Raw genomic sequence first — 13,136 nt, 5'->3', positions numbered from 1 at the left:
CCATGAAGTGGGCCTTCTCAAAGGCCTTACATGCCTTTCAACCCGCAATTTCTGTTTCTAGCGACGTTGGAACTGCCAGATGTCTCAAGGCTCACTATTGATAAAATACTTCATTCGCCTTATTAGCCTCCGGTTCCCACTAAAATTCCTAGAGATTGCCCAAAATTCAAAGGAAAAGATAAAGAAGACCCCTAGGCTCACGTGATGACTTATCACTTATGGTGTTCTTCCAATTCCTACATTGACGACTCTGTTCATCTACGTCTCTTTCAGCGAACCTTGATAGGTGCTGCCACGAAATGGTACATCGAGTTACCTTGAGGTACCTATTCAAACTTCAATTATTTGGCCATGGCCTTCCTCACTCACTTCCAGTTATCGATTCGTTATGAAACTGGTACCCATTTGCTTACATCTCTGAAATAGGATACTGCTACCCACATCTCCGATCACATCCATGAATGGAGATGTGGCATTGCCTCATCAAGTTTGAAATACCTGATGAGTTGTTAACTAAATGGTTTAACAAATCATTCGTCAACAAAATTGTTGCAGACATAGCAATGGGAGGTTGTGTTATTGAAGATCAAGCCATCGACCATGCTCAATATTTAGATTTGGTATATTCCCAATCTGACACATTATATGAGATCTTTCCTGATGCTTTAAGGCCATCTTCGGATCCAACATCTTCAAAGTCTCTAGACGTACCACTTGTCGATGGTATTATTAGATCAGTATTTCAAACTTCCAATAAATATTCTTCGAAGCAAAAATATGTTTCAAATAATACATCCAATCCTCCTTCGAAATCCTCTTCGAATATTGGTAAAAGCTCTGAGGTTAATGTCGTTCAGTCTACCGTGACAGACAAAGCCTTAAAAGGTAAAAAGAAGGGTAAAGGAAAAGCAAAATCTGATACCCCAAAATAGGATTCTGCTAAGTCATTTGCTGATGGTATCTCCAAACATAAGCCTAAGTATCCTTGCCTCATTTGTGAGGAAGATCACTACACCAAAGATTGTCCCTGTCGTGCAGAAGTTAATCGCTTATTGAAATGCACTCAAGGGATGCTGACTGTAATGAAAGAGCCATTCCCATCACAGCAGACCAATTGGTAGATCAACCACAATCCTCTTTATCTTCAGTTTCTCAGGTTTACATGAGTGGAACAGTGCCTATTTCTGTTGCCACCTAGTCAAAAGACTATCAAACTCCTCAAAAGAAGATGGTGGAAAGGAACCCACTAATACACATTCCACTTCAGCTCCACCTAGTTTTGGTCCTATTCATATTGAGAGACCTAATAATGAATCCGTCATCTGACCGCCTCCTAAAGGTGTTCTTCAGAAGTCATATTATAATCTGAATGCTAGAGCTTCTCAACATTACAATATTGTCGAAGATCTGGCTCAAGTGCCTTTGACGATGTCTACCTTGGAAGTTCTCCAAACTTGTCCAATGCAACATAAATCATTATTATCTGCTATAGGAGGAATCGATCCTGCTGATTCAAATTTGATCACTTTTGTTATGGAAAACCATGTTCCTCGTCTTCCCCATCATTTTTATTTTATTTTATTCAAGTCATTATAAAAGTGAAGACGATTCATCAGACTGTCATTGATTAGGGTGCTTCCACCTGAATTAGGTCCATTTTGTGTTGGAAAGCCATCAACTCTCCACCTCTCAATCAATCTGTGAATACCTTAGAAGCCTTTGATGGCAGAGGTTCTCGTCCTTATGGTATTGTCACAAGTTTTCCCATCACCTTGGAAGGGAAAACTGTCGAAATAGAATTAGAATTTGTAGATGCGAATTTGAATTACAACCTTGTACTTGGACAAAGTTGGACTCATGCCATGTTTTGTGTGGTTTCCTCTTTGTTCCGTGTGCTCCGTTTTCCTCATGAAGGGAAAATCATCACCATCGATCAATTAGCCTTTTTCTCTTCTGGTTCTTCAAATGGCGATGTCCCATATGTGGGAAATGTTGATATTCCCTACTTGAGTGTGGGGGTAGGTCTTTTCAAAGATTCTGCTTTAATGGCAACTTTTTCTCTCCCACCTCTCCATTCGGTCAACATGATCTCAACCTCAAGTGATCCATGGACCACCCCTACTCTGGATTAGGTTGATTCTTTCAGTGGTGCTATGTCGCTAAGTACTTTAGAACAAGCTTATCAAGAAGTTATTTTGGCTCCAACGACTACTTCTGAAAGTCATACTAGTCTTAGTATGCACCTAGAAATGTATTCAAAATATCCTTAGTTTGGTTCTTGGGATTCTCTGGATCCCTTGAATGAGATATTTCCCACCGACGAGAGTATTTTTGAGGTTATGTCTCTTGACAAAACTCCCTGGAATGATTCTCATCATCGTTCCTCATTTCTTCCAAGCCTTAGTGAGATTTCTTCATGTCTTGAGACTTTTGTTTCTCATAACCTGACACATCCACTTCAAACACCTGTTTTGGTGCACGAAGTTCTATCTGAAGGTAATATGGGAAATATTACTGCAACCATGCCAATCGACATTTCCATTAAACCTGGAATTATCGAGAACATTCACATCGGGGTTTCCTGTTCTCTAGAAGAGATCTAGGTTTACACTGACCTTTTTAAATAATTTCTTGATGTCTTTGCTTGGTCATATGAGGAAATGCCTATTATCAATCCAACTATAGTGGTGCACGAAATACCCACTTATCCTAATGTGAAGCTTGTTCGTCAATGGCTCCATTTGGCGCATCCTAGAAAGGCCACTACTATTAAGGGAGAAGTTGAAAAATTCTTGTTAATTTTAGGTATGTTCTATGCTTAGAGCAATTTATTTAAATTTTCACAGTTAGCTCCATATATTTTCCAGATTAGAAATCACATCAGCATTAAAGTAAACTGTATATAGAACATAAACATAAATCGCAGAATACAAGCCAAGATAAGAGGACACAAGATGTGGCACTAACCAGGGACAAACCCCAATGTGGGGAAACCCTTGATCAATTCTTCTTATATGTTCTTCAATAGTTCAACAAAGAGAGAGAGAGATAGTATGTTTACAACAGAAGTCAACACTTTGACTTATCTAGCTAAGAGCATAGATCATCTCTAAGAAGATGATACATGAGATCAGTTGAAGACATGCTGCTTCAACTAATTCTCCAAGGTGACTCCTTCACCTATCGTTGTGCTGCATTTCGTCATCATGCTGCACCTCACCGCACTGCACCATGTTGTACCCATCATCACTATCCTGCATCTCATCACGCTTCACTAATCATGACTGTACCTATCACTGTACTGCATTATGTGCCATTCCTACACCATGTTGCCATCCTGACCTATGTGTTGGATGCACCTTGCTTGCTTGTTGTCCCTAGCATGCTTGTCTTGCATGCTATCTGTAACATTGCATGCTTGGTGTATTTGCTACTAAGTACCGTACAACTGTCCTTTCGGCAGTTCCCGACAATTCTGGCAGTTCCGGCTGTTCCCGACAGTTTCGACAGTTCCGGTTGTTCTCGGTAGTTCTGGATTTTCCGACAGTTTCGACATTTTTGGCTTTTTCGGCTTTTCCAACTTTTCTGGTAGTTTCGGCTTTTCCAGCTTTTCCGGTAGTTCCAGCTTTTTTGGCATTTCTGTCTTTTCCGACAGTTCTAGCCTTTCAGGCATTTTTGGCTTTTTCGGCATTTCCAGCTTTTCCTATAGTTCCGGCAGTTCTAGCTTTTCCAGGAGTTCCGATAGTTTTGGCATTTCCGACATTTCTGGATTTTCTGGCTTTTCCGGCTTTTCCAGCATTTCTGGCTTTTCTAGCAGTTTCAGCTTTTCTGGCAGTTCCAGCTTTTCCTGCATTTCTGGCTTTTTTGGCAGTTTCGGCAGTTCTGACTTTTCCGGCTTTTCCAGCAGTTCCGGATTTTTCAGCTTTTCCGACAGTGCTGGATTTTCCAGCAGTTCCGACTTTTCTGGCAGTTCCGGAAGTTCCGAATTTTCCGGCTTCTGCCCTCTAGATTAGGGCAGCGTCATCCCTTAGGACCTCTCCTCCTACTAAAACCTAAGTAGAGAGAGGAAGAGATCCCAAGTGTGTTGAAATGACTTGAAGGCCACCTCTATTTATACTAAAACGTTGAGCACATGTGGGGTTTATTTGGTTGCTGGCCGACCTTGACAAATTGTCTTATAACGCAAATAAATTCATAACTCCATGAATACTTATCGGAATCGGATGATCTTTAGATCAATCCTACACCTCTCGATGAGAGGATCTAAGAAAAATATCATCTGCCATAAATAAGATGACCCACATGGAGTTTGGCCCTAGTTGCCAATTTTAACACTCCCTCTCAACTAGGGAGAAACCGTTGATCCATATGTTCGACTGTACTATCTCTGCCATCAGTGCCCTGCACTACTCTGCTTTGCTCTTATCTGCTGAGCTCTACTCTGCTTTGATCTGCTGAGCGCTACTACGCTCTGCTGAACCATGAAAAAGAAGAATTGATTGAGAATGTCTCATACCATTCTCTACTGGCCCGAAGTCAGTTTTATTGATCTTAGATCAATATCACAAGACAGTGTCTCAAACCACTTGTACTGATCCCAGATCAATGGCACAAGAGAGTGTCTCAAACCACTCATATTGATCCCAGATCAGTTTCATTGATCCCAGATCAATGGAGGTCATCCTAGCATATGCAGTACGGTAGATACAACGATGCATCCATTGATAGTACTACTAGGGTCCCTATCCTCATTTCCCTGCTCATTGATCAGATGAGAGGTACTTCCCATGAGTCCCAGACTCCATGGGTAGGATGCCTCGACAGGAGAACTAATCATCCTGTCCATAGGAGAACAAATGATCCTATCAGTGGATGCCATGGAGAACTAATCATCCTGGCCCACAGGAGAACTAATCATCTGTTCCACAGTCGCCACGGAGAACAAATCATCCTAGCCCACAGGAGAACTAATCATCCTGTTCCATAGTCGTCATGGAGAACAAATCATCCTGGCCCATAGGAGAACTAATCATCTTGTTCCACAGTTGCCACGGGAGAACTAATCATCCTGGCCCACAGAAGAACTAATCATCCTATTCATAGCACACCACCAAGGGAGGGTGAGTCGCCCTGTGGTTGTATGTTGCTCCAGTAAGTACCCCAAGCCTCGAAGAGCTCCTAGAGCTCAATGCATGCAACATGCAGGACCCTTATAAGAAGGTATCTCAATGACTCCAAGTCATTCAGGAAAGTCACAGATTTGACCTTTCCCCGGGGCTTTGGCAAAATGTCTGCGACCTGTATATCAGTCTCAATGCGATGGAGCCTCCTCGCTCATCGACTTATCATATCGTAGATAAGGCAGTATTTGAATTCTATCTGCTGGAGCAATCATCGAATATAGGATTCCTCAATAATCGAATCCCCCCTCTGGTTGTCACAAAGGATCATAGTGGTATTCATCATGTGTACAAACAGCTTACTTAAGAGCTTTTGCAACCATGCAGCTTCACACGAGATCATACTCATAGCTATGTATTCGGTCTCGGCGGTGCTTATAGCAACCGACTTCTGCTTCCTGCTCATCCATGATATCGAAGCAGAATCCAAAGAGAACTAGCACTGAGAAGTTCTCTAGTGATCCTCCACACTGCTTGCCCAGTCAGCATTCGAATAATCATGCAGTTTCATATTTCCGACAGTGTATCTCAATCCATGAGAGATTGTTCCCCGAAGATATCTCAGAGGATTCTTGGCACCAATCCAGTGAGGCTCAACCAAATATGAGCTCACCATGTTAACTGCAAAACATATGTCTGGATGGAAGTTCACCAAGAACATCAACGCGAATGAGTTTATGAAACTCAGAGGCATTTCCCAAATCTGGTCCGACATCACTATCATATAACTTCTAAAAGTTAAGATCCTAGAGGTAGTCACAGGCTTGCAATTTATCATTCCACATCCGGAATCCAACTCCTTCTTACTTTTGCAAATGAGAAGGTCTGCACCTGTTAGAAATAGGTCATCCGCATAAGGTGCCGGTATGAGAGGTCTATCGTCCACAACCTTCGGGTACTGGTTTGGATCGGTTTAACTCCTAGTGAATCTCAGCTTCATCAGACAGCTATCAATCCTCTCATACTATGCCCGGGGTGTTTTGCTTCAAGCCATAGAGGGATTTCTTCCACATATATACATGAGATTCCTGATCATGAATCTCAAACTCCTCGGGTTGTTCCAAACCTGTGGACTTGCTGCATGAAGGGAATGGTCACCTTATAAGATTTTCCTTTAGTACATCTTAGACATGTACCTTCATGCTCTACTTGAATTCAGACATCCCTATCACCATTTGACTCACATCAGGTAGGGCCCCATAGGTAGACCTCCGGTGTTATAGGTGCGATATGTCAATTGACATGATCCCCAATGGACCATCCTGCAACTTGATACAAATTGCCAACCTTGAACCCATGAGAAAAAGCATCTTTGAAAATTATATTTTTTAACACGTACCTTTCCATTGATGAATGCCACCCTGAAACCTTTGACTTCCATTTTCGAGATGGACACCAGGTTCTTCTTGTGATCAGGTACATAAAAGAGATTCTGTAAATGAATTGAGTTACCCTTATTCAATTGAGAGTTAACATTCCCTACACCCTTTCCAGGATAGGTGGCATCAGCTCCAAGTATAATCCCACGATTGTTTCCATCTCTACCAAATTAGAGAGTGCACCCATCTATCTGATGAAGTGCCTTGAAGCACTACAATATATAAGCCAGATTCCCAAAGAATCTAAAGGAGAGGGCCAATACAAGATAACGCTTCTTTATGTTATCAGAAACAACGTTTGAATCTTCATACCTGGGGTTTGTTGCTTTCTATGAAGAGTTGGCCATTTCCTTGATGACCTGCATTACCTGTCATTCCTTTGATCATTGAAGATGTCTCTGGAATGATTGTTATCATCATCAAGTGATGTGTCCCTGCCATTCAAACACTCCTTCACATAATGGCCGAACTAGTTATCTGCCTTTCCTTCCACCCTGAGATCTGGTCTTCCAATGAAGTAATCTTTAGGTAGGCCATATTCTGCTACGCCATTCTGATAATATTCTCTACTTCGGCTTCACCCTTGGTGAATTTGAAGAGGGATGAGGAATCCACTGATCCTTTTGTCCTTTCCCAACTCTCTTCGGTGATTGCTCTTTCACTCTTGCTTGGGCATTGTCTTCACCTCAGCTCTGATACCATGTTAATTTTAGGTATGTTCTATGCTTAGAGAAATTTATTTCAATTTTCACAGTTAGCTCCATATCTTTTCCAGATTAGCAATCACATCAGCATTAAACTAAACTGCAGATAGAACATAAACATAAATCGTAGAAGACAAGCCGAGACAAGAGGACACAAGATGTGGCACTAGCCAGGGACAAACCCTAATGTGGGGAAACCCTTGATCAATTCTTCTTATATGTTCTTCAATAGTTCAGCAGAGAGAGAGAGAGAGAGATAGTACGTTTACAACAGAAGTCAACACTTTGAATTATCTAGATAAGAGCATAAATCATCTCTAAGAAGATGATACATGAGATCAATTGAAGACATGCTGCTTCAACTAATTCTCCAAGGTGACTCCTTCACCTATTGTTGTGCTGCATTTAGTCATCATGCTGCACCTCACCGCGCTGCACCCATCATCACTATGCTGCATCTCATCACACTTCATTAATCATGACTGTACCCATCACTATACTGCATTATGTCCCATTGCTGCACCATGTTGCCATGCTGACCTATGTGTTGGCTACACCTTGCTTGCTTGTTGTCCCTAGCATGCTTGTCTTGCATACTAGTTGTAACATTGTATGCTTGGTGTATTTGTTGCTAAGTACCATACAACTGTCCTTTCGGTAGTTCCCGACAGTTCTGGCAGTTCCGACAGTTCCGGTTGTTCCCGACAGTTCCAGATTTTCCAGCAGTTCCGACAGTTCTAGAATTTTCGGATTTTCCGGCTTTTCTAGCTTTCTGGAAGTTCTAGCTTTTCCGGTAGTTTTGGATTTTCCGGTAGTTCCGGCTTTTCCGGCAGTTCTGGATTTTTTGGCAATTCCGGCTTTTCCGGCATTTCCGGCTTTTCCGGCTTTTCCGACTTTTCCGAATTTTTCAGCAGTTCCGACAGTTCCGAAATTTCTGGCATTTTCAGATTTTATGGTTTTTCCGGCTTTTCTGGCAGTTCCGGCTTTTCCGACAGTTCCGAATTTTTTGGCAATTCCGGCTTTTCTAGCAATTCTGGCTTTTTCGGCATTTCCGGATTTTCTGACAGTTCTGACAGTTCCGGCTTTATCGGCTTCGGCAATTCTGGCTTTTCCGACAATTCCGGATTTTCTGGCTTTTCCAGATTTTCCGACAGTTCTGTCTTTTCCGGCAGTTCCGGCTTTTTCGGCAGTTTCAGAAGTTCCAGCAGTTCCGGCTCCTGCCTTCTAGATTAGGGCAGCGTTATCCCTTAGGATCTCTCCTCCTACTAAAACCCAAGTAGAGAGAGGAAGAGATCCCAAGTGTGTTGAAATGACTTGAAGACCACCTCTATTTATACTAAAACGTGAGCACATGTGGGGTTTATTTGGTTGCTAGCCGACCTTGATGAATTGTCTTATAACACAAATAAATTCATAACTCCATGAATACTTATTGGAATCGGATGATCTTTAGATCAATCCTACACCTCTTGATGAGAGGGATCCAAGAAAAATATCAGATGCCATAAATAAGATGACCCACATGGAGTTTGGCCCTAGTTTCCAATTTTAACAATTCTAAATGCTGGTTTTATTTACCCCATCCCATTGACAGATTGGGTTTCCAATATTGTACCTGTCACTAAAAAGAAGGGAAAAATTTGAGCTTGTGTTGATTACCATGATATCAACTGTGCATGTCCTAAATAGAATTATCCCACTCCCTTTATTGATCAGATCATTGATGAGTGCGCTGGGAGTGAGATATTTTCTTTTATGGATGGTTTTTCTGGTTATAACCAGATTAACATATTACCTGCTGATCAACACAAAACTGCTTTCATCTGTCCATGGGGGACTTTTGCTTATAAAAAGATCCATTTCGGTCTCAAAAATGTTGGTGCTACCTTCAAGAGAGTGATGTCATATGTCTTTCATGATATTAAACACATTGTTCAACCTTATTTGGACGACTTACCATCTCATTCTGCTAAGCATCGTGACCATCTAGACCACCTTCGAGCAATCTTTCTACGTTGTTGACACTATAACATTCATCCCAATCTGCATAAATGTGTCTTCTGCATCGAATTTGAGTGTCTCTTGGGTTTGTTGTGTCCAACGGAGGCATCTGAATAGATCCTCTGAAATTAGAGGCTATTATGAATCTACCCCCTCCTTCATCCTTGCACCAATTGCAGAGTTTGCAAGGGAAGGCCAATTTTCTTCATCGTTTTGTCCCTAATTATGCTAAGCATGTCAAGGGATTTACTCGTTTACTTAAGAAAGTGATCCCATTCATTTGGGATGAAATTTCTCAACAATCTTTTGATGCTTTAAAGAAAACACTCATTAGTGCTCATTTATTGCATCCCCCCGATTACCACTGTGGTTATTTATTGTACTTGGCCGTGGTTGACAGTACCATTTCCATGGTACTAGTCCAGGATGATGATGATGGAAATGAACACATGGTTTACTATTTGAGTTGAAATATTATTGACACAAAAACTTGATATGCTCATGTCGAGAAGCTTTCCTTTGTAGCAGTCCATGTTGTCCAACGATTTCTCCACTATATTCTTCTATGAAAGGCCACAGTGATTTCTGACTATAACCCCATGACTTATATTCTGACCCGTTAGTTGCTTAGGTGAAAATAGTCTAAATGGATCATCATCCTGTAGGAGTTTGATTTGGATTTACTGCCTCCAAATCAAAGAAATCACTAGTTTTCGCCGAATTGATCTGCGCCCTTCCTTCTGCAAACACCTCCACTGATTTTACTGAGAAGATTCTTGATGAAACCTTGTTTCTCATCAGTACTCTTGACCCATGGTACAAAGATATTATTGTTTATCTTCAGACCCAGACATTCCGATCCAAGTTGTCTCGATCTGACCATTGCCGCATCTGGCATCAGTCTCAACCTTATCGGATTATTGGTGATACGTTGTACCGAGTCAATGTTGATTATGTTCTTCGCAGATGTCTAACACTTGAAGAGGCTGAACAAGTCCTAAATGACTGCCACTCTGGGGCATGTGGTGGTCACATGTAAGGTTATGCCACTGCTCAGAAGATCCTTCACTTCGATTATTTCTGGCCTTCTATCTTTAAAGATTGCATTTTGGCAGTTCAAAAGTTCCATGAATGTCATATATATAATCGTAAATAGTGCGCCCCGCCAACACCCTTACACCCAGTTGTTACCATAGGCCCATTCACTAAATGGGGAATTGATTTCATGACCTGTAACCCTCGCTCGGCCGGGGGGCATGGCTATATCATTGTTGCCGTCGACTATTTTACTAAATGGGCTGAGGCGATGCCCACATATACTGCTGACAGTACAACTGCTACTCAGTTCCTCTTTAACCATGTCATAGCTCGTTTTGGTGTCCCTCAAGCCATTTTCACTAATCACAGATCACATTTTCATTAGTACATGATGGTAGATCTTACTGCTCAGTTGGGTCTTCGTCACAGAAACTCAACTCCTTACTACCCACAGGTCAATGGCCAAGTCAGAGAGGTTAATAAATTCTTAGTTACTATGCTTCAACATACACTTGGAAAGCATAAAAAACACTGGCATCTCATGTTGTTTTCGGCTTTTTGGGCTTACCAAACCATGGCTAAGACAACCACTGGTTTCACTCCATTCTAGTTGGTATATGGTTTATAGGCGACACTCCCTATCGAGTGTGAGATTCCTTCGTTAAAGCTAGCTATCGAATTACTCCTCGATACCTCACCTGAAGAGGAACGTTTACTTTATCTTGAGAGGCTTGATGAAACCCGTCGTATTGCTGCGATAATTATTGAAGCACAGAAAAAACGAGTTAAAGCTCATTATGATCAAACTGTTTCTCTACGAGTTTTTGATGAAGGTGATTTGGTCTTATTGTATGATCAATCCAACGATAATTTGGGAGCTGGGAAGTTTGAACCTATGTGGCATGGGCCATATATTGTTAAACATGTTTTGAAAAAAGGCGCCTATGAGTTGGTTGACTACGAAGGTAATGCGTTAGCACAACCCCGCAACAGGCTTTATCTGAAAAAGTTTTATGCGTTATTTCTGTATAATTACTTTTGTACATTAGTGTGCATTTTATTTTTTTGGGTGTTATTGTTTCCTTTGCAGACATGTTTCCTTTGCTAACCTTGTGTTCCGCTCGGTTCGCAGATGTCATCAAACCTTTATGTTGGTTTTGCTGATGGTGCTTGTCGTAGCACATGAAACTTATCTTCCACATCTTGGGCACTCTTCACCCCTAATGACAAGTTGATCAATTTACAAGGTATTTTCTTGGGACGAACAACTAATAATATTTTCGAGTACAATGTAGTTATTGAATTGTTATCAGAAGTAGTTTCTCTCAGAATCAGAAATTTGGTTGTTAAGTTAGATTCACAACTCGTTGTGCTACAATTAAATGGTCATTATTCAGTAAGAAATCCACAAATTTTGCACATGTATCTACGTGTTCGATTATTGAAAGAAACTTTGATTACATTACATATCAACACATTCCACGAAATTTGAATACGTTAACAGATGCATTGGAAAATTATGTTTTAGATAGACATTTGCATCACTTGTAAAAAATCGAACACATCATCATGATATATAAACACATAAGTAGACAATATAAACATGCATATATATATATATATATATATATATCGAGTATGTGAAAGTTTGTTATGTTAAAATCTCAAAAAATAGTGTTCTGAGACACATGGCTTTAAAAGCCTACAACAATGTAGATAACATGACTAGGAATAGGCTATCCGCCCACATGATGCTCATGATTACATGAGACAGCTCTAATCACTTGGCCTAACAACTGACGCAGTCTCGCGGATACTCTCGCTGTGTGCCTCTGGTACCACAGTGACACATCATCTATAGTAGCGTACTATGGAATCCACTGAGTAAGGACTTCCAGGTTTCGCTCCATCTCCACTATAGGGTTTGCTCCTTCCTCATACATATCTTCTTCCTCTATTGGGCGTGCTACTCACTTAGCTATCAAAGACATTCTGGGAGGTATTTCCGGTCCCACATCTATAAAGTTATCATAAGTAAACTCTCAAATACACTTTAAAAAAATCATAAAAGTTGAAAAATTCCAAAAAACAAATTTTTACCTGCATCGGTCCATTGTGCACCAGGTGGTAGAGGAAGATCTGGGTCTCCTCTGAAGTCTATGCCTGCATAGGCATAGTCATCTACCACGATCAATTGTTGGCGTAACCAACCAAAAAATGGCAGAGGGAAATGCATCCGTTGACCTCCTTCATCTCGAGGCATAATCTTACTCCATTTGAGTAACCTCGGATATATTGGAGCTGGATCATCCAACTCTACCCATTGGTAAAAAAATAGAAGCACATGCTCTAAGAAGAATGTGACTAAGATCAATCCAAACCCAAACTGTTTCAAACGACCTATTTTTCACTTCGTCATTTATCTTTTCATGTTAACCAGCAATCCTTCGCACCAATTAAATACAATTGGAGTGAGACAGTCCACTGCGTATTGGAACTGATATTTTGTTGCCTCATGCAATGCTTGATCCCCAATTATACGGGCCATGGTATGTAGAATAGTCCGCAAGGGTAGGTTGTCGATGGTTGTTATCTTAACCTTTCCACTCATGTTTGTTTCTACAGCAGGGCAACGCCTTCTGATCTAGGTATTAGTGCTCTCTCCTCCAGCATGAGCTCCAAAGAGTTGGACCCTCTCTCCTCTCCTGGATAGTCCAGTGATGAAGTAGATGTCAGATACCTCTAGTTCCAGTTCTTGATCTCCAATGATGAAGATCTCGTGACCAACATCCCATAATCCTATGAGATATTCTAGCAGCTCATTCTGAGCTCTA

At 41.1% G+C, this 13,136-nt stretch overlaps 1 protein-coding gene across 1 annotated transcript in view; it reads left to right on the top strand.

Annotated features, from left to right (window-relative positions):
- Positions 1-563: 563 nt before the first annotated feature.
- LOC149238657 (uncharacterized) overlaps positions 564-13,136 on the top strand; it is a 92,077-nt gene continuing 79,504 nt past the window's right edge. The window contains exons 1-2 of the mRNA XM_089369633.1: positions 564-885; positions 8,241-8,416. Of these exons, the coding sequence (XP_089225759.1) occupies positions 564-885; positions 8,241-8,416 (498 nt within the window). The remainder of the gene's footprint in view (positions 886-8,240; positions 8,417-13,136) is intronic.

This window comes from Pinus tabuliformis, chromosome 8 (genome assembly GCF_031772625.1).
Source record: "Pinus tabuliformis cultivar Carrire ecotype Pingquan chromosome 8, CPIR1, whole genome shotgun sequence".
Lineage (NCBI taxonomy): Eukaryota > Viridiplantae > Streptophyta > Pinopsida > Pinales > Pinaceae > Pinus > Pinus tabuliformis.
This window is presented reverse-complemented; position numbering and strand designations above follow the sequence as displayed.